Raw genomic sequence first — 23,822 nt, 5'->3', positions numbered from 1 at the left:
CTCGTTGGTTAGCTTGCTTTGAAGCGAGAGGCAGCACGAGGGTGCATTCGCTCGCTCTTACCACCACACTTCCTCACTCCAGCGTTCTGCTAGAGAGTTTCTGCGGTCATCAAGTGAGAAGTGTTCACGTTTGCTTGTGTGCACGTGACACCATGCTTATTAATTCAGTTAATAAGTGAATGTTTACAAGCTTATGCACGGCCAATAAAACTACTATCCTTACTCTTAATAGCTGTCCATTATTTTCCTATTGCAACTGATGCTTCACCTTTTGGGTGAAACTGCGACCTTCTTTATTCATCGCAACTTTAATGCATTGGGAGTAAATCTGTTTTTCCAAATGAGAGAAAGTTGTATTTCTGTACGAAAGAGTGAGGCGCACAGTACCGTAAAGTACTTTTCATTTTTTAGGTTACAGCAAACAGGTGCGCGTTACATACAAGCCCTTGGCAAAGTGAGGGCGTTCCCCCCTCCCCCCTGGGGCAGGCATGATGGCATAGGCTAATGCGGAGCAGAACCAATTGCTGCATAGCCACACGTGAAGACGCTGATGACACTTTGTCAGGTTTTGTGCTTTGTGTACCATGCCCATTATCCCTGTCTTTTCTGTGTCATTCTTGCGCCATTGAAATTCCTGCGAGCGAATTCTTTCACTTTCCCCAGCGATTTTCTTATTGCGGGTTTCAACCATATGGGTGTTTTGCAACAAGACCTCTCAGCCACTCTTCAAAACAAAACGAAATCCAGCAGGAGCAACACGAGCTTGCACTGGATATTTAGCAGAATGTGCCAATGTAGTCAAGACCCTCGACAAAGTTGACAATTATGGTAACCCAGGGAGCAATGCAGTGTCTTTTGATGAAAGCTGGCACACTTGGGGACATACAGCTGCCTGCAATATGAGCTGCAACAGTCATAGGGGACGGCACAGCAGTGCCAACACACGAGAATTTCCTTTAACCCCTTAACCGTTTTGGACGAGCTGTGCTCGTCCTTGCCAGGCCGTCCCCAAACCGTTTTGGACGAGTGTAGCTCGTCCGCGCTGAATACGTTCTTCCCTCCAGCGTTTCGGACGAGCGGCGCACGTTTGTGGCGTAGCTTGCATTTTTACTCGACAGATGGCAGCACTGACCGCTTAATTTCTTTTTCTTCAACCGCGTAAACTTTTTTTTTCGTAGGGCAACCTTGGTTTTAAAATGGCATCCAGTGGAGGCGACACGTGTATTGCTGGCCCGTCTTCTCGGAAACGGCGCTTTTCTTCGTCGTCATCTTCGTCAGACGATGGTGATTCAGACACTGATGTGTACATTGTTTCAGGGAGCGAGGATGACAGTGATGATGTTGTACTCAGCAGCTCTTCTGATGAAGAAGATGATTGCTCGGAAGCGAACTTTGCGAGCGCGCGTCAGTGGATGAAGATCGACGTCACGAACATTCCTACACGACCTCCTCGGTTTCCTTTTCTGGCAGTTCCCGGTAAGACGTTCACTATAAGCTCGCCTGGTGACTTGCTTGAATATATTCAGCGTTTCCTCGATGATGAACTCATTTCAATGGTGGTCGAAGAAACTAACCGCAATGCTGCTGCCCCTCCAATGGCGCGACAAAAAAGTAGTGACTGTCCTGAGCACTGTGCACAGCGCAAACATGGAGACGTTCAAAGACTCGAAAGGGAGGGACGTGACAAAGCCAAGCATCGTGCGGGACTACAACCACACAATGGGCGGTGTCGACAAGTCAGACCAGATGCTGGCGAACTACCCTGTCCCCAGAAAACGGCAGAAAATATATTACAAGAAGATTTTTCGCCACTTGCTTGATGAGTTGACATTTAACTCCTTTGTTTTGTATCAAAAGGAAGGAGGGAAGATGAACCACCTCGACTTCCGCCTCGCCCTTATTGAAGCAATCTTCAATAGGTACCTCGACCCCGCGCGAAAGATAAAGCGTGGCCGGCCTTCTGGCGTACTTGATCCCATACGACTTCAAGAGAGGCACTTTCCAGCTTACATCCCTCCAACCGAAAACAAGGCAACTCCAACCAGGAAATGCTTCATTTGCTGCAAAAAGCAAGGAGACAAAGGCCGGAAAATTAGGAAGGAAACACGATTTTGGTGCAAGAGCTGCAACAAACCGCTATGCGTGATCCCTTGTTTTGAGATTTACCACACCGTCCCAATGCTTCCTCGGTGAAGCAATCAACTTTTTGTCACCACAACTCAGTGAAAGAGTTAAGAAATCGGTGGCTGTGGTCATTCTTTAATTTTTATTGTTCATTACCAGCAGAAAGTTCCTTTTCTTTTTTCTGAGAAACAATAAACTTGAATATGCTACTTTGACTTCGTGTTTGCTTTAAATATTTTTTTAAGATCGAATACATGCTTTTTATTGCAATAATAATCGAAATCAGGAATAAAAAAAATAAGCAGTTTTGTGGAGAAATTCGTTGATATAAAAAAACGGTGAAGGGGTTAATAAGTCCCCATAAGTGATAGGGTGTTTACTTTGCCAGTTTTTCACATGCGGTTGGTTCCATATGCAGTGTTGGGACCACCTCCACCACGGGCAGCGTGTTGCAGCTCATATTGCAGGCGAATGCATATCACAGATAGGCGTGGCATTCGTGCCAAAATCGTGGCAATCGTGCCAAAAAAGGACACCTTGTCCAAGGCTGGCCAGATGGAAGTAGAGGTGGCAATGATTTATTTCAGCGCTCCATTTCACTTCACGGCCTCAGATGTACAGCCATGCTTTGTGGTGGGGACAGCTGATCGCACAACACCATCAATGAAGCAAAAGTGTATGGCTTCATGCATGCAGAAAAAGAGGCCTGTTCAAACCATATACAGAAATGCATGGGGACTGCAGTGGGGAACTTTGTGGAAAAGCACAAAGGGTAGAGTGGAGGGCCTATCAGTGGTAAAAGCCCTCCGACTGGTAACCTTATCTCCAAGCTACTTTGGTTGGGCTCTCAAATGCCATTCTGGAAATGTGGACCACATGCACATTGCAATACAGGCTAAATACTCTCATGTAATCTCTACCGACGAGAACCTCAACCGCAGCCTTTGTCCCCATGGCCCTGATTCGTAATGCAAATATAATGCAGCCATTGCACGGGACAAGCCCCACCAAAGAGCAAGCCCAACTTGCCAGAGGCTGTGACGGACTACGTCCAGTTTACAAGCATCTGTCAGATAAAAAGGTGCTACAGAGAGCAATGACTTGGAACGCCAATGACACACTCCATTCGGTCATCTGGAACATGGCGCAGAAAGACGAATGCGTCGCTGTTTGCTGTTGAGACAGCTACAATGTGTTTCAACCTCAGAAACCATGAGTCTTGTTCACTTACACCACCCGAGCAGCAGCTTCAGCAAACATGCCAAGGCTGCCAGAGAGCAGTCGAGAAAGCCAACTGGACAGCCAGTTCGAGCAGAAAGCCTGCATCCTTAGCAGCATTCCAGGTCGCAGCAAAAGCATGCTTCACATTACTCCCCTTGGGTTTTCCGAGCTATTGTGATTATTAATTTCCTACCTTGAAGCTTTAAATGTACGCCTATACGTATGTTGCCTTCTCGTGTCCTGGTTCCCTGCCTGTGCTACAACTCGATGATTTCTGGTTGAAATGTATATTCCTTTTTCCAGTTATTATTGGTTCTTTGCCTTTTTCTCAAGTATACTGCAATTTCAGGTCTGTAATTTTAGGAGTGGCACTTTTCCCCTGCTAGTCATTCAATTCTCTTCATCTTTTTCTTGCCTGAATACTGTTGAGTCGGAGAGCACACGAAAACTATGACATAGTGTTTTAGGACACTGTAACATTATGAATCTTGTAGAAATTACCAACAAAAATCCACATTTGCAGATTTGGAATTTTAGAATTTCATAACTTTGCCTGAATAAAGATACAAACATTTCAAAAGAGCTCTTTGAACATTTAAAAACATAGATGTTTAATTTTAGCTCTCTTGCAGCATTACAAATCTTGCAATTCACATCCCAAATTTATAACACAAGAACTGCGACATTGTTTCGCATTACCTTGGAAAAAAAAAACTAATTGTACATTTGAAATAAGCACTCATTATTAAATATTTCCTACAAATTTCATGGCCTAGAGTCAGTAATAAAAGTTCATCGAACATTGGTACACTCCTCAATGCAAAATTTGAGCGCAGCTCTGCACGTTTTTGTTGCGCGATACATTGGCTGATGTGGACACTGTCTCGTGTGGCACACTGCAAACGAAACGAAGTGTGGCGTGGCAGCCTCACTAACCTGGAGATCGCAAGAGGCAGCCTGTGGGTGACGCATGGGTGCGATTCACACCTGCCACCGCAGACAGACCTCCCAGACGATTCGCTGTTAAGAACGGCTCAGCTGAGGTGCAAGTGTTGCCAGCCAGTTGCGACGGCGTGAACTCTCAAGCAACGCCACCGTTGTGACTGAATGAGTTTGGCGGGCCAACTATTGTTACTGAACCCACCAACGCAGACCTGATCTGCTATGAGTGGGGGAGTTGCCGCGGGGAACCTCGTCGGAGACCCCGTCCCACGCGCCGACCGAGACGCAAGACAATGGCTACCCGGGTGCACTTCGAGGGTCAGCTCCGAGTTCTACGAAGCCCCTCTGACGTCGGCTCCGGACCGTGCACCTGTGTGTGTGCGCGTGCATGTGTGTGTGTAAGCCGTCCCGGGGAGAGGCGGCGTGTTTACAATGACTGGACGAATGTTTCCGTCCCCTTGGAATCAAGGGGGGACCTAGTGGTTATAAGCCGCTGTTGTGCGGATGCTCGGTACACTTTCTTTAGCAGTCATGTTAGACTGAGACGCTCTCTCAAGCAGTCGTGTTAGACTGACGTACTTTCTCTCGCAGTCATGCTAGACTGCTGAACTGCATGTAAATACTGTAAATAAACCCATATTCCTCGTTCTCGATGAGAAGCAGTCTTTCCCTTCATCAACGTCCTCAACATGGATAAGTTGGACGATGGCATGGGCCAGCTACCTTCTAATTCATGCTGGACTCCAATCTTGACAACGGGTTACGAGCGATGGGATTGAGCCCCAATCCTGACAGCGCACTACTATGGTGCCATCTCATAGCCATTGTCGCCGCACTACGCTTTTCATCTCACGCTTTTGCCAGGCCCTCCCTTTCGTCCCCTGCTGCACTCCGCGTTCATTCTTTCACCCTCCGCTGAGCTCGTTCACTCGGTTACACTGAGGCTCACCACAGGAACGGCCGCCCGAGGGCTGCGCTCCAAATTTTTTTTCCAGGGCCTATGTGCATTCTTAAGCACTATACAGTCAAATCTCTATAAAACAAATTGCGCGGGACTATGGAAAATTGTTATTCTGAAAGGTTGTTAGAGTGAAAGTCCCAAATGAACCCTTCCACCCATCAATTTATCAGTTTGTAAGGTGCTGCCGTGCGAGCTACCCACAAAAACGTCACTGTTGGCTCTCGGCGCGCGCTGTTGCTATTTTCCATAGATTCTGCTGCCACGCACACCAAAGCACCGTGAGTGACGTGTGCAAAGCAGACGCTGGCGCCGAGAAAACTACAAACAAAAAGGAAGCTCTGTGTCACCTCCAAAGCACAATGTCTCTTGCTTTTCGTTTGTTTTTACATTCCTTGCCGTGGACCCTGCAACTGCTTTGGTTCGTTGCATATACTTTTCTTTGTTTCATACCCACATGAGCTATTGTTGTGAAATATGGGGCCTAACATATATAACTTACTTAACACCTATAGTGCAGTTGCAAAAACATGCCCTAAGAATAATAACATTTTCCTCAGTTCATCACCCAAGTAGCGTTCTGTTTACTGACCTTCGTATTCTTTCTTTAATGGCGTTAAGAAATTATAAGATCATTTGCTTAGTTCACAAGATACTCAACACCACTTTCCCTTACCCAACACCATACTTAACTTCCCACGTGCAAACACCAGGCAAGCGACTAAATTTAACTTAAACTTTCCTTATTGCAACAATGTCTACGGTGAACGATTATTAAAGTTCTTTGGCACTATAACTTGGAACACTATGCCTGTGGAAATAAAAGTAACCAGAAATTTTGATCTTGTATGGAAACGCTTCTTCTTGTTTAGCCAAACGTAACAGCTCTTCCTTTAATAAGGTACTTGTTCATGTAAATAATGTTCTTACTCATTGAGCAAATATGTACTTGGTTGACCTGTATATGTACTTCTGTGTATTTGACGAGCTACTAGCCACATAGGCTATTGGTCCGCAAGTTTTCTTGTGCCCCCCCCATTCCTTGAATTGTTTAAATAAAGCTCACTTTTTGATTGATTGTTTAACTGACTGACTGAACTGTCTCACTTGAGGCGGACACATATAACTATTTCAAAGCACAAGTGCCCGTAAACGACACCGTCCGGAATGTGCAACTGTGTGGCAACCCTCGCTAGTACAGAGGTTGCATCTCTCCATGCGCGTGGCTAGTACGGCCGCAAAAAGAAGCGCGAAAAAAAAAGAGGCATGTGCAGAAAGGAGGGTGAAAGAAAGAAGGGGTGCACCCCTGTTACTAGGCGACGCTTGCCTCGGCGGAGCATGCGCTCGCAGAACCCAATGCATTGTTGCCTCCAGAATAGATCTTTTTAAAAGTTCGCTTCTGCGGTTTTTTTTCTTTTTTTATTGAGTGCCATTTCAGGTTTTTGTCTGCTAGACTACTGTTTCAGCTGCCATGAAAGGTGCACGAAAATCTAAGAATACCCAGATTTCATAATATCAGTTCATAGTACTGAGGTGTTGTTAACATGACACAGAAACTGAATAACGATCATTGTTCTGAAATGTTTGGTATTCTGAAGTTTGTAGAACTGAAGTATTTTTACACTGAAACTATAAGAAGTAAGCTGGGGATTTCTGAAAAGTTCGTTATTTTGAAGAGTTCGTTAATGTGGTGTTCAAAGTACCGAGGTTTCAGTGTAGCAAGTGAATTTTACCAGAGAGACAGCCCATCGGCCATCAGTACACAGTGTCCTCACCTGAGTGAGCGCAGCTTAGCGGCATGGTTGATATCCGAGAGGGAAGACTCGGACTGCTGGAGGCCGGCCATGATGCGGCTGTACTCGGGGTGCTGAGGGTTCAACACCAGCTTCGGGTGATTGCACACCTTGCGCAGGTACTGCAGAGCCTGCAACACACACACAAGCGGCTGTTTTGTTCCCCAGACACCCATGCATGCACAACATTTCCTGTTTCTGTTACCCTTTCACAACACATGAAGCACTGAGGATGCTTCATCCTTTTGCAACATGTATACCTATGACTCTTTGCCTGCTTTGTAATAAACTATTTAGTTTCAAATTCCTTTCTGGCTGCTTTCTCTTCTTGAAGTTCTGCCAAATGTGCTGTTGTAAAGGCAACTACAGTTTAATCCTGCTACAACGAAAATGAAGGGGCACTGCGAAAAATTTCGTTGCCATGGAAATTCGTTGCGATATTACCAAATACATAGGCGACATGCGACGAGACTCTTGCATGGCGCTTTTCGTTGCGCACCACGAAGCGGCAATCCTTTGGAGCGCCATAAAGAGGTCCACTTTTGTTTCGCGGGCCAACTGCGTATTCAGAAGCAGCCTTTGAATGAGGCGTTCACGGTAGGCCCGCTTGACGCTCTGGATGACCCCTTGGTCGAGGGGTTGAATGATATAGGTGCAGTTCGGTGGGAAAAATATTAAGTGCACGTTAAGTGCATTAAGTGCACAAAAAAACATTAAGGACACGGGCAGGCAAGGCCTGCCCGTGTCCTTAATGACTTTTTCCTATGACCAAAAGCAGCCGCTTGTCTGAACCGTCCCTATTAGCGCACAGGAGCGTGGTTATTCTCTTCTTGCTGTGCTTGCCCCATGGCACCACAGCCCCTTAAAATCTAGGGTCCTGGTGGGCAGCATCTCGTAGAAGAGTCCGGTCTTCCCGCCATCATAAATATCCCATGGTGCTCAGTCTTGCAGGATACCTGCAACTTTGCCGATGAAGCTATAGAGTGACTTGAATCTGTTTAGCCAACCTACGCTGGCCTCCATCCATTCCTAGCATGCAGGCATAATCCAGAGCTTTTTGCCACACAATATCACTACTAGGGGCAATTTTCTTGGCCCGTGTCTCCACAAACCAGGTGTAAACTGCCTTGTCCAAGGCTTCGTGCACCGGCTGAGCCACTTTCTTGTGCTTCGCTGATGTCCCTGAAGCTAGCGCTTTGGCTATGGCATCCTTCCTCTTCAATATCGCCAAAGAGAGCTCGCCGGAATTCCACATTCTTTCGCGATGACCGATTTTTTTCTTTCCAGCTTCAGCCTGGGCATAACTTGAGCCTTTTGTTGTAGCGACAAAAACTTGCATTTCTTTGTCAGCTGTGACATGCTTTAGGTGACGATTCATCAGCTTCGAGAAACAATGAGCAAATGGCATGCAATCGTTCATTGTCAAGTGAGCGTCACCCGAACGCCTCATCGCACCCTATTGGGATTTGACCTCGTAACCGCTACTTCGTATAGCAATTCTTGTTGTACACCGGAGCCATTTCCACGAAACTTTGTAGAAAATGAATAATTAGAAATAGTACAAAAATTGAATTATTTTGTATATGTTATTTGTAGAAACACTATTTTCCTAACATACATGACCCTAATGTTTCCTTGGAGCTCGAATGCTCCTCCATAAAGAGCGCGTTCCATCGCCATCACCAATGTGGCCTGGCGGCTTTCTGTTTTACTTACATTGCGTCATGGCCCGAACAGCTCCAGTTTCTTTTTCCTCTTTTTTTTTTTAAGCTATCAAGGTGAGTGGTTTGTCAAGGCATGAAAAAACACTTTTAGGGGTTTCGATGAGCTACAGTTTAAATAATTTTACTCATGTCTGCTCTGTAGAAACTTTGCTGAAATTAAAATGTGTCTGCAAAGTAGTCCGTTTTGGACAGAATTTCAATGCATTATGTTCTATGGGACATAGATAGGGAATGAAAATCTTCGTTGTGGGGAAAATTTCGTTGAAGTGGACTTTGTTGTGCTGGGATTTGACTGTATGAGAAAAACATGAACTCTTCGTCATTACGCAGTGGAACCCCGATGGGCAGAACTTCCGTAATTCAAACTGATCAATCATTTGAACATTAACTTTTAACTACACTCGAGTACTGTAGAACAAATAAAACTAAGTAAATATGGACCAACTATGAAAACTCACGGTGTGCAACTACTGAATATCACTAAATTCAATCAAATAGTGAATGTTAGAGTAATTCCATTCGCCAAACGAATATCTACTATTCGAGCTTTAGGATATTCTATATATTCTGGGTAGAGCCACGCGCAGTTCCTCATGTCACATGTGTCACGGAGCACCTCATGCTCGATGCCATCCAAGCAAGCATTTCACTTTGTGGTGCAAAACGAGCACTGAGCGCTCCGAGAACGGGCCGCCCTGTCTGACGCAGTAGTGGGCTTCATCACTGCGAGCATGCCCCAATGTTGGCCCGAAACGGCGATCACACGCAAAGCACCCGACACAATTACACAATTAGCAGAACGGCATGGCGCGGCCATGCCTGGGGCCACCTCTTTTGGTACAAGGTTCCTCTGGGTTGACAGGACCGATCGAAATGATAACACGACAGTGGACAGAGGGAACAACAACAAAAGCACAGCATACTTCGTAAAGTGCGAAAGCATGTACGAAGATTGGGCCAATTAGTGGCTGATAGGCACGTAGATCGTGTTGTATAAGCAGCGACAAACTTCACGCCACTGCAACACCCATCATTCTAACCCGCATGCTTCATCTCAGGACCGATCACAGGACAAGTTACCCATACAAACATACTAGTGGCAAGCATTCTACAGCAGCTTGCAGCAAATTTTCATCGCGGCTACACTGCCAGGCCATTAAGCCTAATCGGCATCAGAGGACGTTGCTGACTGCAGTTACAGCTTGGTGCAGAATTGACGTGTGCACCTGTTTGCATAAGTTGTGCGACATTATGAAACTCGACAAACCATCTTGCAAATGAAAGCGAGTGCTCGGGATGACAATAAAGTGGTTCATGGCCGCCATATTGGTGACACACATATGGTAAGGTGGCCTCTCGTTCCCGACGCTGTTCGCAGATGGCGCACATCGGTCTTTTCCTTATGCGCAGCATACCATAGGATACTATAGCATACCATCTGTGCAATCGGTGAGATTGCACAGATGGTATGCAGCCTTGAAAACAGAAAAATCGCGAAAAAGTCGATTTTTGAAAAACCATATTTTTGGGTTGCATGTCTCAAACTACCTGTTCTGTAATTATCAGCACCTAATTTAACCGTAAAGTACCAAAAGAACGCTACTTTTGAGGCCACCGCGGCCCAAAATACATGTGCAAATGCCGAAATGAAGTCAAACTTCACGCATACGCCATTCCCGGCCCATGCGGCCTGCCCGTGCCATCTTGGTGTCGTTTTGACCGTGAATTCTTTGTCTCTGTTTTGCCGCCTTGCAAAATGGCATCATCGGCGCGGTTAAGGCGCTATTGGCATTTTCCCGCAATGTGATGCGGAGCGCTGATTGGCCGGAGCAGCGCATTCAAATCCCGCGGGCTAAAGCGCGCCTGCCGTTGGCTGCTGCGCGGCAGTGGTGGCTGCTCACTTTGATGCCACGCCCGCCACGCTCGCGTCGTTGTTGCCCCTTGCTCCGTCCGCCTCAACATGAGCTTGCGAGCTGCTCATCGCCTTGCACTATCTTTTAGATTATTTGCTCAGCTTTTTTTCCTTTTTTTTTGCGCTAGTTCTTCGCTGCACGCGATGCCGGCAAAGTCTAAGACAGTGCAGATGTTCGGTGCGTTCGGTGCGTGGGAGTGCGATATGCGTCTTGTACGAGCATCGAACTTTTGTACTGAGTGCCCACTGTGTAGACGCTTTTAAGCGGCGGAACTGTGCTTTCGGCTGTCGCCAGTCGAAAATCCGACACACTGAGTGTGCCTGGAGCCGCAAGAGCTAATTAGAAGCTCTGCAGGAGCTTTCTAATAAAAAAACACATGTGTTCAACTTTAAGGCCTGTTTTCTCGGAATGGATTTTTCGCTAGTAGTGGTGCTGGGGAAGGCGATATCTCAAGAACCGCTCTTCAAAACGGCAGTTCTCTAAAGAACTGCCGTTTTTCTTTATTCTGTTCCTGAATGACTTTGCCAGGGGGTAACAGGCTTCTTTTTTTGAAAGCTGGTGCAGTTAATTTATAATAAGCAATTAATTTTTGATTAATGTGGTCATTACTGGCTACATCAAATTAAAGTTGTCTTAAAATTTTTCGGAGGGGAAATTAAAGAAAAGGGCTCTTTAGCCCCCTGGGATATCTATCAAGGGATCATCACAGTGAATTTCAGCTTCCTACGATGTCCTCGGATTTTTCAGGCTCTTCCTCAGGCATATACACGAATCACCTAGTTAGACCTTAATAACTCTGGAACTAATAAACATATCTTCATGAAACTTTGCAGTTCCTCATAGTTCGGTATCTTCATGAAACTTTGCAGTTGCTCATAGTTCGGTGGTGTGAACCTACCCTGAAAGTTTCATCTGGATATCTTAAAAAATAAAAAAGTTCAGTCTCCAGGGTAGCCTCCCCCTTTAAGTCAGAGGGCACCAAGCTGGCAGAGGGAAGTGAGTGCCGGAGGAGGAGGGTGCCTGGAGGAGGAGGGTACCTGGAGGTGGAGAGGAGGAATGCATGACGGGGAAGGTATGGCTGTGCACGTAGTGTAGGCGGAGAAGGAAGGAGGTGAGCGCCACAGAGAAGGAAGGTAGGCGGTGGTGCACTGGGTTTACCTCCTATGGCAGTTCCTACAGGCTCTGTGTGCACTATCGATGTACCGGGTTTGTCTGGCGATTGACAGGCTGAGCATCGAGCGAGAAGGACAGAGCAGCAATGAAAGTGGCAACAGGCCGAGTGCGACTCGACCGACCCCGAAGTCGTCGGCAAGGGGCATTAGCTGAACAAGACTGGCAAAAGGCGCAGGCTAGGCAAGCCCAGGAGAGGCAGCCTGCAACAATGCTGGTGTGTCATGCAAGACAGCATAACTCTGGAACAACACCCGTATGCCTGCGTATAACCCTCTATGTAATCTGTGTAACCTGTAATTTTTTCATTCTTCTTTCTTTTCTTTTGTAGCTATGTCACAAGACTAGCTTTAGGTTCACAAGGCGGGTGCGAAAGTGTCATGGTCAGCTGCACGCATTTGCATGGACGCTGGTTGAACGTAGAGGGGTGAGGGGGGGGTAGCAAGCTGCGAACCTACAGATTTAAGTCTCTGACAGATGGCAAATCACGCCAAAATTAAGAATACAATGAACCGACACGGACGGTGCCTGCTCTTTACTGTTGGCGAAGGTTACGCGCGGAGCGGTGATCGAGTCACGTGATGCGTGCTCCTTTTGTCTAACGCGCAGATTGACCTTACGAAAGTTGGGATAGCCCTTCTGTATTTCAGAGAATAACTGGAAAGCATAACTTTGTATGAAATAAATAAAAGATTGCTGCAAAACACACGTCCACTATTGTTTAGAGAACTTTGTTGGTATTCACTACAATAGAACGTCACTAATTCATTAGTTTCAGAAGGAAAAAAGCACTTGATTCTGAGCAACATAAATTTTATTGATTAGAAAATATGTTCCCGACCTTCATACACATACTATAACTGAGCTGCAATCAGTGCTGGCGTACTAATTTGATGTTCCCTTTAGTAAGAGTAGACCGTAGTGTACATCTTCATTTCTATATACCTAGGTTATAGCTTGATACATTTTTCTTATGCAATTCTAGGAGCTCGGAAAAACTACGTACTAAACGGTAGTACTGTTTCACTGAAATAGGATGAGATTGGCCACTTACCATTTCCTGCCATTCTGAAGAAGTCTCACGCAATTGTTGGTCATTATAAACACAGTGACTAAGCTGCAGCAAAACTGCAGGATTGCCAGCGAAGGATGGAGCTCTCAGTTTTGGCACTTATTCAAGACGTGGAAACAAGACTGAACAGTGAGCATGACATGCTTTCGCATCTTGCGCAGCTAAAAGAAGCCGTCAGTTTAGAGCTTGCCACCTCTGAGACAACTGTGCCCAACCTGACACCACAGGAGTGGAAAGCAGTGGCTGGGCTCGTGAAAGCTCTTGAACCCATCGCATCAGCGACCAAAGATCTTAGAAGCCAGAAGTATGCATTATGCAAAAAAAAGTGAGGCGTGCAGACAGGACACAAGAGTAGAGAAGTGGACAACAGGAACAAATCTTGATAGGCTTGTCTGTAATGTCAAGAAAGCTAAATCCCTCACCTTAGAACTGTTTTTCTCGGCCAAGACACATAAACAAGAAATTCCTTTTCGTGCTATAGTGTCAGAAAAAGGGACGTGGCAGGTCTGTGTCGCCAGTTACCTACAGAACTGCCAGCTTCACTAGTTTTTTCAGACCCCTTTTGCCTACGTAATTCTCAGGCACTAGTTCAGTATTTGAAAGAGGAAAGTCCTGGTGATTGTACAGCTTTTAGTATGGATATTGAAGACCTGTATTATTCCTTGCCGCATGACGGGTTGCTAAATTCCATAAATGAGTGCATTAAAGAACAAGTGCAAGAGTCAGCTTTTATTGACAGATGCGGTGTTTCCACGGGAGCTTTTCTAGAAATTCTTTCAATGTACTTGAAGTCGACGCTCATTGAATTGAGAGATGGCGTTTTTCTGCAGAAATTGGGCATTTGTATTGGCTCAAAGGTTGCCCCTATGCTTAGCAACATTTACCTGAGTAAGGTTGACAACTGCTTAGAGAAAGCATTAGGTGATAGCGTTATCAAGATACTTCGTTACGTTGATGATTACCTGATTTTCTGCAATAGGGAAGAATTCGATTCCGCTGCTACCTCAGTACGTGAGCAATTTAAACTTTATGGGGGAGGATTAAAGTTTACCAAGGGATTTCCTCAGCGACGCGTAATTCAGTTTCTTGACATTTCCTTGTTCTTTTAACAAAATCATGTTTGTTGGCAGTACTCCCCAAGATCTTCGAAGCCGTTGCTAAACTTTCAATCCAAGCATTCTAAATTAGTAAAAAACGGAATTGCCATGTCGTGCCTTAAGTCTTCCCTCACCAGATCCTGCATGCACAAAATGAGTGCCAGTTTTAATGCGCAGGTCCGGCGCCCATTAGAAGCAGGTTATCCCAGTGCAGCGGTGGCCACTGTGGCTGAGCGCCTAAAAAAGTCGGTTTCGAGAGGGACGGACGTCATTAAAGAAAACAGTAATAGCAAAAAAAGAGTAATGGCTATTCTGTATATTCATTCAGTCTCGCACAGGCTTAAAAAAGTTGCTAGTAGATATGATGTTAATGTTGCTTTCACTGCTCCCAATAAGCTAGGTAAGATATGCGCTGCCATACAGAATAAAGAGGAGCGGGTAAAAGGCAAAAAACAAACAGATATTTGTCCAGTAAAGCACAATAAGAACAACAGTTTTACTGACTGTCGTATGGGTGTGTTTTATAAAATTCCCCTTAGCTGTGGCCAGTTCTACGTAGGGCAAACGGGACGGTGTATCAATCAGAGGCTAATGGAACATAAAAGGTCGTTAACTGGTGGATCGCCTTCTAATCTTTCGCTACATTGCCGAGATTGTAACTGCACGCCAGAGTTAGATGAATGCGCGATACTGTACAAGCATAAGAATGAAGATACGCGTATTATGGTAGAGGCATGGCATATCTATAATGGTGGAAGTGCGTGCGTGAGTCAGCCTTCGATTACTTTACATAAGGAAGAGATTAAGTGCCTTAACAGTTATCTCTCACGTAGACCGGCACGTGTACCCGATTGACACGTGGTGTTACCATTCCTTAGCATGCGCAGATGAGTTTTGTGTCTTCTTTCTTTCTTTCGCCTCAGTGCTCCCTTCAGTTGATAGTAGGCGTTCGTGTTGTCCACTTTTCTACTCTTGTGTCCTGTCTGCACGCCTCACTTGTTTTTTTTTGCATAATGAATCCTTACCAACTAGCTCAGCTTTCTGTCATTCCAGAAGTATGCAACTTTGGCGTCAGTAGTATCATTTCTCTATGGAACACAAACGGTCCTGAAAGACTGCGTTGCAGCCAATGATGACACCTCAGAGTTTGCAAGAAACTTGCTGAAAAGCATGAGGACAAGGTTTCCAGGACAGGACGAGCAAAAGGAGTACGTGTTGGTAACCGCCTGTGACCCAAGGTTTAAGAACCTTCTTTGCGCTCAAATGTTCCAGGAAAAAAGGCTCTTGGAGCTTGCAAGAACTGAGTTGCAGAGCTCTCTAGAAGCATCAAGTGACTGTACTGAAGCGTCAACATGTACAGCTCACAATAACTGCGTCAGCAGTTCAAATCGCCCGCCCTCCAATTGAGGAGTGGCGACGTCATGGTCTCATAGTGACGTTGCGCCGTCGGTGTGTAAAACGGCGCCCGCAGATGGCGCTACGGCTTTTCTGCGCAAAACGCAAATGAGTGGCCAGAAACAGAGCCAAGAGAGAGCCAACAGCAGCGTGAAAGCGGAACTATGGTGGCTAGCGGAAGGGAAAGCATGCGACGATAAGCTGGTTCTTTATTTTATGACGCCAACTTCGACGCTCGTTGCAATGGACGACCCTGACAATGACACATTGGCTCACGATGCTGAGCTTGACTTCAACAATTTAGGCAATGATGAACGTTACCTACTGCTGAACGTGACCTACTGCTGACGTCATTGCGTACTACTACGACTGCGGCCTGCTTTGAAAGGCACTCCACATGACTTCAGAAAGTCGGCGTTGAACTCGTAATCCTCTGGACGAAAGTGCAGCGAGCACACTACGTGATTTTTCGTCTCTTTGCCAGCGGGCTGTGGCAGAGGTACGGCACTTAATCACTTTGAACGGAGAGGTTCACTCGTTGGCACACAGTGATAAGTAATGTTGGATTCGCTGCTGCAACTGCCCTTGGCCAAGTTCCGTGGTCCATTTGTGCATCCCACGACATCACATGGACATGGCATTCTCGCTACTTGTTCCAAACGCAAGTTTTGCGAGCCAGCAGAACCACCGCAGCACGACGCGATAACAAAACAACTGAAACTACAAAGCGTGCGTGGCGCAAGGTCAAGCGCGCAGAGTCGAGCGAAAACGAAACCTTTTAATCACCCATACTACTCAAGGGTAACGTCAAAATGTTATTTTTTCTTAGAATCGAACAGAAGTAGACAAGTAGCGTTTTCTTCCTTCTTATAACCTAATGAAATGACCTTTTTAATAAGAGTAGCTGAGAACTAGTGACAAATTATGATGAGGAGTGCCTTCGTCATCAGGCTAGTACCGGAATGTCGTTGGGGGGTCTCAAATCGTGTTATGCGTTTATCTCAATTTCTCGGTTACTAAAGCTCTGTTTGGGATTATATTGACGCCTTAGACGTTCTAGAGCATTGCTTTATCACTTTAACTTTACTTCGTGGTAATCTTTAGTGTCCCTTTAATAAAGGTTTAACACTTCTGCCAAGATGTGCAGCGACACATAAGGCAATAAGTGCCTAACTTCTCGCAGTCTATGAACAATGGCACAACAACGCCTCAAGCAAACATGCCTCGCTCTGTGTTGTGTGTACTACACAGACAAACACAGGCTGTGCATGCAAGTGACATTTGACATCAGCTCACCAATCTCATATTGTACTAAACGCTAATGAACATAAACATTTGCAATAACCATCACTGCCAATTATCATCAATTAATGGAAACAGCACAGAAAGCTTAGGTTACATAGATTCCCACAGTGCGTGTGATCCGTATGATCATTTTCTAAATGGGATACAGCCCCAAAAAATGATGCCACAGAATGCCGAATTTACCTGTATACATTTCGTAAGGAATCGTATTGCTTACGCCTTTAACTGAGTCGGACGAAAGAGCTTCAAAATTTGTGAACGACCTGCACCCAGGTTTCTGAAGTTCATCTCATAGGGCCGCAGCCATTGCAACTGTGATTGTGCAATATCGAGCGCTGCATCATATAGGCATGACAGGAAATCAATCGCAGTAACAACTGCACTTCGTGTCACAGCTTATTGCTACTTAAAATAAGTAACAATTACGGTTGCCAAACTTTGAAATTCACAGGAGCTACAATTTCTAACAGCCTTACTTTAATGATGCTGTTGTGTCGGCAACCCTGTGTGCTCGAGTGCAGACTGCGGGTAACTGGCAACCAGAACCTGTGTGGCCGGACAGAGCCTTGCCTACACCGCTGGCGAAGTTGTAACCGTTGTAACGCGTAACTATGTAACCCCTCTATGTGCCGCAAGCTAGCAGCTTAGTTAATAAAGATATAACAAATGCAAAATTGCTCCAACTCGTTCCTCACTCTTGAGAACTAAATAATTCAACGCACAATGTTTTGTAGCTTGCTTATTTATTTATTTATTTTTTTCCCTCTCTACCATGTACCGTATAGACTCGTTTAAGGGCCGAACTTTCTTTCTCACAAATCTGATGAGGTTTGGCCCTTACACAGGACCAAACCTTTGGGTCAAGATGGTGTCGGCCCAGCCAGTGACATGATCAATTATGGGGTTTTACGTGCCAAAACCACTTTATGAGGCACGCCGTAGTGGAGGGCTCCGGAAATTTCGACCACCTGGGGTTCTTTAACGTGCACCTAAATCTAAGCACACGGGTGACATGAGCACATCCCAGCTCTCACCACCTAGTAGCAGCATGCAAACACACGCAGTGAACGAAAATTTTCCGATACTCGTGCTCGGCTTTAGGGCACCGAAAGCAATTGCTTCTCCATAGAAAATTTTTCCTCCCCAAATTTTGGACTGCCAAGTTGGGGGTGGCACAGGGAGTGCAGACTGTATAGCCTTTACAAGAGTCTATACAGTATAAGCCAGAAACCACATTGTTAGTTACCCTTCAATGTTTTACGCATTGCTAATTACATATTCATGCATGTCAATAATCTTGATTTTATCAACAACTGTTAAAAAACATCCTTATTTCACTTACCATAAATATCCATGTATAGAACCGAGGTTTCTTTTTTCCAGATATTTAAGAGTGTGCGATAACTGTATAAGAGATTTCAAATCGAATCGAATCAAGAAAAAAAATGGTGAATATCGAATTGAATGGCGAATACTGAAAAACCTTTCACAATATTTATTGCTTACAAACTTAAGGCAAAAAAACATATGGGCCTGCACACACTTAGGAGTCTCCTAGCATTGCACAACAAGAATGTAGCAAGCTATCAGCAACTTAGGTACATAGAAATCAATATATACAGTACAGTCTACTCTTATTAAAGGGAGCACCAAATTAGCATGAAAGCACTGACTACAACTCAGTTATAGTACACGAAGGTCAGAAAAAATATTTTTTTATTAATATAATTTCTGTTGAATAGAATCAAATGCTTTTTTTCCTCTGAAATTAATGCATTAGTGATGTTCTGTGGTGCTGAATACCTATGAGGTTCTCAGTTTAATGTGGGGCTATGTTTTGTGGCAATCTTTTATTCATCCCGTAGAAAGTCTTGCTTTCCAGTTTTTCTCTGGCGTATCGACAGGGTACCCCACTTTATGGCAGGTGGGCTATCATAAGGCCAATCTGTGTGACAGATGATAGGAGCACGCATCACATGACTCGATCATCACTTCACGCATAACCTTTGCAGACTCTAAAGAGCAGGCGCTGCCCCTGCCGCTTCACTGTCGTGTTTGGCGTGATTTGCCACCTGTTTCCGAAATCTGCAGGATCACGGTAAGTTTGCAAGGCGCTCTCCCCCGTCTGCATCTCCTCCTTCAGCCACATTCCACACCTTAATAGTTCCCCACTCATTTTCTCGAACATAAACGTGAACGTAGCATTCGAGACAACCCGTGGAGATGTAAAAGACCGTCACCCACCTGGAACACATGAGCGGTGGCGTGCGAGTTGACCGGCTGGTCCTCGGCAGCCCCTGCAACCGAGTCGTCCACAGACTTCTTGGCACGGCTTTTGGCAAAATCTTCGTACAGTTGCACCTGTGGCAAGAGAAGCCAAACATTGGCAACTTTAACAGGAAATTAACAGGAAATTAACAGGAAACACTACATCATCAGCTTAGACTGATAAAGAAATATTCAAAGGCTCCATTTTTGTCAATTTCTCAGTAAAAGTTTTTCAGAACAAAAGAAAAGCCCAATTTCCATTATTCAAATTTTACAGCACGACACCGGCACTGGTATGTTGGTGCAACGTCACAGTTGTAAGTATTTTTTTTCCTATTTGAGCTCTAGTAGGACAGTATAAACTCTCAGACCTTGCAAAATTCTGTCTTCAGCTCCTTTGGGAACACAATGCAGGTGAACTTTACCCATAAATTTACTACGCTCAAGAAGACATCAAAATAAACGACGTCATGATTGGCTAGTGCAAGATGTTAAAGACAGTGTTGCCCGCCGCCTTTCCTCTTTTGTATCTTTCCTGCATCATCGAGCCTCCACTCATGGCAAGAGCACAAATCAGAGTCTTGTTTTGAGCTAGCTAGTTGTCCATGCACAAGGAAAACAAGCGGTGCAAAACAACAAGGGACATTGATTAACAGCACATACACACTACAAAGGTCCTTGTCATTCTGCACCACCTGTTCACCCCGCCCCTTCTCACTAGGAGTGGCCTCCTTTAGTATTTGTAGATACCTGTCCCGATACAGCTCCCCACTTCAGTGTCTTTTCAGTGTACACACCTGTAGAGGGCTCAGCTCGCAGTAGTAGTCCTGGATGATCTTGGGGGGCAAATCCTGCAGGACATCGTCCTTGACCCTGCGCAGCAGGAATGGCAGGACTTGACGGTGCAGGCTCTCCATGGCCAGCACTCCTGCACGGGCCATGATCCAAAACGGTTTGTCGGTCAAGCAAGTCAAGCTTCGACAAAAAACAATTGGCTCTCACAAAAATAAATGAGCACGAAAAATGATATAAGCAGAAGTCGTAATGTTCTAAAAGAACCAATGCAACAGGACAAGTCATACATACAGCGAACCTCCTTAATTCAATCCCGTTTCATCGAGGTCCCAGATCCACGACTTAAGCTTTCCCCACGTTGCAAAGGAGCTAATTCGCCACATGTGCTGTCTCTTCGAGGAGGGAGCTTAGTGCAACTGATCATGGTGCAGGGCCGCCGCCATCAGTTGCCCAATGTGTGTGTGTGTATATATATATACATATACAGTCAACCCTCGATATATCGAACACGGATATATCGAATTATTGCGTATATCGAACACTTTCTATATTACGTGGAAAATCGCATGCATTTTTAATTTTTTATTTTGAACGGGGCCGGATGTAAAATAAACATATCGAACTCCGCCGCCCCAGACCAAGTGCGCTCTGTTGACAGGAGGCGAGCTCTCCCGCAACACTTTCGAAGATGGCGGCGGCGCGATGGGCGTTCCACACTGCTGCGTACGACAGCTGCCCACATCACTTGCGCTGAGGGCGCCATTTGAACGTAGCGGCGTACGCATGTGGCGGCTTGGCGTGGCCGTGGCTTGGCCAGGTTGGCTAGTTTGACGTCAACGACACGTGCGTCTCGGTGCTGCCGCTTGTGCTACGCTAGTCGTTGTTAGTGTGTGTGTGTGGCTTAGGCCTGTGGTGGGTGGTGTGATGGCTGCAAACGTGCGGAAGCGGACGTCCCTGACATTTGCTGCGAAATTGGAAGTGATACAGCGCCTTGAAAATGGAGAAAAGAAGTCGAGCGTCGCCGAAGCTTTTAACATCCCAAGGAGTACTTTCAGCACCCTGCTGAAAAACAAGAGTGACATAAAGGCCAAGGCGGAACAGAACCAGCACTCAGGCGCGCGGCGGGTGCGCAAAGGTGCCTTTTAAGACGTCGAGAAGGCGCTATACAAATGGTTTATCGATGTAAGGGCCCAGAAGAATGCTAGCTCGAAAAAACCTGGAGCCAGTTGGAGTGCTTTGTCGGTGCTGAGCCACACATCATGTGCATTGAGGACTTCGTTGGCGGTGACAACAGCACCGGAACAGTGGCGGAGTTAACAGACATGGAGATCAGGGCAGAAGTGACTACTGAGCGGCCAAACAAAGATGCTGCCGAGGCTAATCCAGCAAGCGCTGATGTTGCCCCGCTCCCGACTGCAACTGAGGCTGTAGCTGCTTTGGCCGCTGTACGCCACTACTGCAGCACAATAGAAGGCACTGGACTGACTCTTGTGGACCGTTTGGACTATGTTGAGGACGCCGTGGTCAAGCACGCGGTTGCCAATATGAAGCAGGCTACGCTGCTTCAGTACTTTCAGTGAACGAAATAAATACTTTGTTTGAAGTTTCATGTGAGTATCTATTGCGCCACGATTGGTTCATTGATTGATTTGTGCTGGTTTTTGACGCGTTTTCGACGTGATTTTATATATCGAATTCTGGCTATATCGAACTATTTTGCGATCATCGCGCTGTTCGATATATCGAGGTTCGACTGTGTATATATATGTGTGTATATATATATATATATGTGTGTGTATGTATATATACAGTCGAACACGGATATATCAAACCCACATATATCGAATTATTGTCTGTATCGAACTCGTAAATTATCCCCTTGAAAATTTTGTGTAAAAGTATAGAAATTCGTACGTTTATATCGAACGATATTTTTACCCGCCATTGGATATATAGAACGCCGCGCGATCTCGGCACTCGCTGCACTCGCGTGCTCCGCGCCTCCCCTGAAAGGCTCGGAAAATGTGAGAGCGAGAGGGAGGAAGGCTCGGACGGTATTCCCGCTGCGCACGCTCTCCGACTTGCGGCAACACCCTGCTTGCGGAACTGCTTTTATTTTTCTCTCTCCCAATGTCTCTCATCCTTCCCCCGCGTAACCATAGTGATCGGCTCGGAAAAGGTAGCCAGGAACGAAGGTGGCGGTGGCCTCCTTCTTTTGCCTTTTTTTTTCTTGTTGCTTTTTCACGAGTTTTGTTCAGCCAACCACAGCTCGTGCCTTTCGTACGTCGCTGTCGCCCTCGGAGGTGGCCATCGCGAGCGCTTTGTTGGCGGTGGCTGCGCACGTGAATTCTTGTGTTTTGTGCGCGTTCTTGTGTTTCGTGTTCATTATTGTTTTGCGTGCGTCTCACGACACGTGTGACTGGATCGTGGTGAGCTGACGCGGAAGCAATGGCCGCAGCAAGCACAAGCAGCGTCAAGAAGCGCAAGAACCTGGACTTTGCGACAAAGCTGAAAGCCATTCAGCACGTTAAGGCGGGCAAGAAAAGTGCGACGGTGGCAGACGACTTCGGGATTCCTCGGATCACTCTAAGCACCTTGTTACAAAACAAGGCGGACATAAAGTCAAAAGCGGCAGAGCAACGAACGTCGGGAGCTTGTCGTGTGCGCGCTCCTGCCCACGAGAAAAGTGGTTTTTAGAGGTGCGGGCGAAGAACATTCCGGTGGATGGCCCAATGCTAATGGCTAAAGCCAAATGGTTTGCCGCTGCACTCGGTGATGACAACTTCGCCGACAACACAGGGTGGCTGCAGTTTTAAGAACCGCCATAAGATAGTTGGCAAAACCATTTCTGGGGAAAGCGGAGCCATCATCAGCCAGGATATCCAGCAGTGGATTTCGACGGTATGGCCAGAAATTTGCGCGAAGTTTTCATCCGCGGAAATCTTCAACGCCGACGAGACCGGGTTGTTTTGGCAGATGCTGCCCAGCAAGACGCTCGACATCCGGGGCAGCACGTGTCACGGGGGCAAGATGAGCAAAGTCCGCGTGAGCGTTCTGCTCGCTGCTTACATGAATGGCTCTCAAAAGCTCCAGCCCTTTGTAATTGGCAAAGCAAGGGCACCGTGCTGCTTCAAAAACTGTAAGCAGCTCCCCGTTCGTTACGCCTTCAATAAGAAGGCATGGATGACGCGTCAGCTGTTCACAGAATGGCTGCAAGCGTGGGACGCCGAACTGGGCAAGTCGGGGCGTCACGCTTGCCTCCTCGTTGATAACTGCTCGGCCCATCACACCCCCTGCGAGCTCGAAAACATCGCGCTCAAGTTTCTGCCGGCGAACACGACAGCAAAGTTGCAGCCGCTCGACCAGGGCATCATTAAGACGTTCAAAGTCGGGTACAGGAGGCGACTCATTGATAGGCTTTTGGTGAACCTCCGCATGGGCACCGAGCTTAAGGTTGACCTGCTGGGGGCCATTGAAATGACAACGGGGGCCTGGAGAGACGTGAAGCAGGATACTGTGGCCAACTGCTTCCGGAAGGCAGGCCTCGTGACGGCCAAACTTCCTGAAACCTGCGAAGACGGCGACGGCGACAACGAGTGCATGAACGACGCGTTTCGCGAGTTGTCGTCCCTTTTCCCGGCTGCCGTTCCAGCCGAAGTGTCTGCTGACGATTACGTGAACGTTGAAAGCAATGTTCAGGCTGTTGCGAGCCTCGCCGACGAGGACATTGTAGCTGCAGTCAGAAGGACCCAGGTTGACAGCTCGAGTGGCGACGAAGATCGTCTGGACGAGGGCGCGGCTACACGCTCGTACTCCGCCGCTGAAGTAGCGGCAGCGTTCAGCTTGATTCGCCGTTGTTGCGGCGACATGGAAGGAACCGGGCTTTCGCACCTGAACAGACTCGATAAGATCGAGGTTGGCGTCTTTAATTTCATTTGCAAGGCGAAGAAGCAGACCAACATAAGCGATTTTTTTTTCACGCAAATAAAGCATTACCGTATTTACACGATTGTAAGTCGACCCCTTTTTTAAAATTTGAGTCTGA

The 23,822-nt window shown here is 46.4% G+C and overlaps 2 protein-coding genes across 8 annotated transcripts in view; one reads left to right on the top strand and one right to left on the bottom strand.

Annotated features, from left to right (window-relative positions):
* The window catches only part of Hel89B (histone acetyltransferase 1), a 506,945-nt gene that overhangs the window by 21,199 nt on the left and 461,924 nt on the right, over positions 1 to 23,822 (bottom strand). For all 7 annotated transcript variants that reach the window (XM_070523038.1, XM_070523033.1, XM_070523034.1 and 4 more), the window contains 3 exons: positions 19,780 to 19,910; positions 18,959 to 19,075; positions 7,021 to 7,169 (listed from right to left, as the gene is read on the bottom strand). In XM_070523038.1, coding sequence (XP_070379139.1) covers positions 7,021 to 7,169; positions 18,959 to 19,075; positions 19,780 to 19,910 — 397 coding nt within the window. The remainder of the gene's footprint in view (positions 1 to 7,020; positions 7,170 to 18,958; positions 19,076 to 19,779; positions 19,911 to 23,822) is intronic.
* Positions 1,579 to 2,339, top strand: LOC139048651 (piggyBac transposable element-derived protein 4-like). The gene has a single exon (XM_070523127.1). It carries the CDS (start codon positions 1,579 to 1,581, stop codon positions 2,191 to 2,193), a length of 615 nt encoding a protein of 204 aa, XP_070379228.1. The 3' UTR covers positions 2,194 to 2,339.

Source organism: Dermacentor albipictus, chromosome 8 (assembly GCF_038994185.2).
Source record: "Dermacentor albipictus isolate Rhodes 1998 colony chromosome 8, USDA_Dalb.pri_finalv2, whole genome shotgun sequence".
Classification (NCBI taxonomy): domain Eukaryota; kingdom Metazoa; phylum Arthropoda; class Arachnida; order Ixodida; family Ixodidae; genus Dermacentor; species Dermacentor albipictus.
The sequence above is the reverse complement of the archived record's forward strand: the minus strand, read 5'-3'. Positions and strand labels throughout refer to the sequence as shown.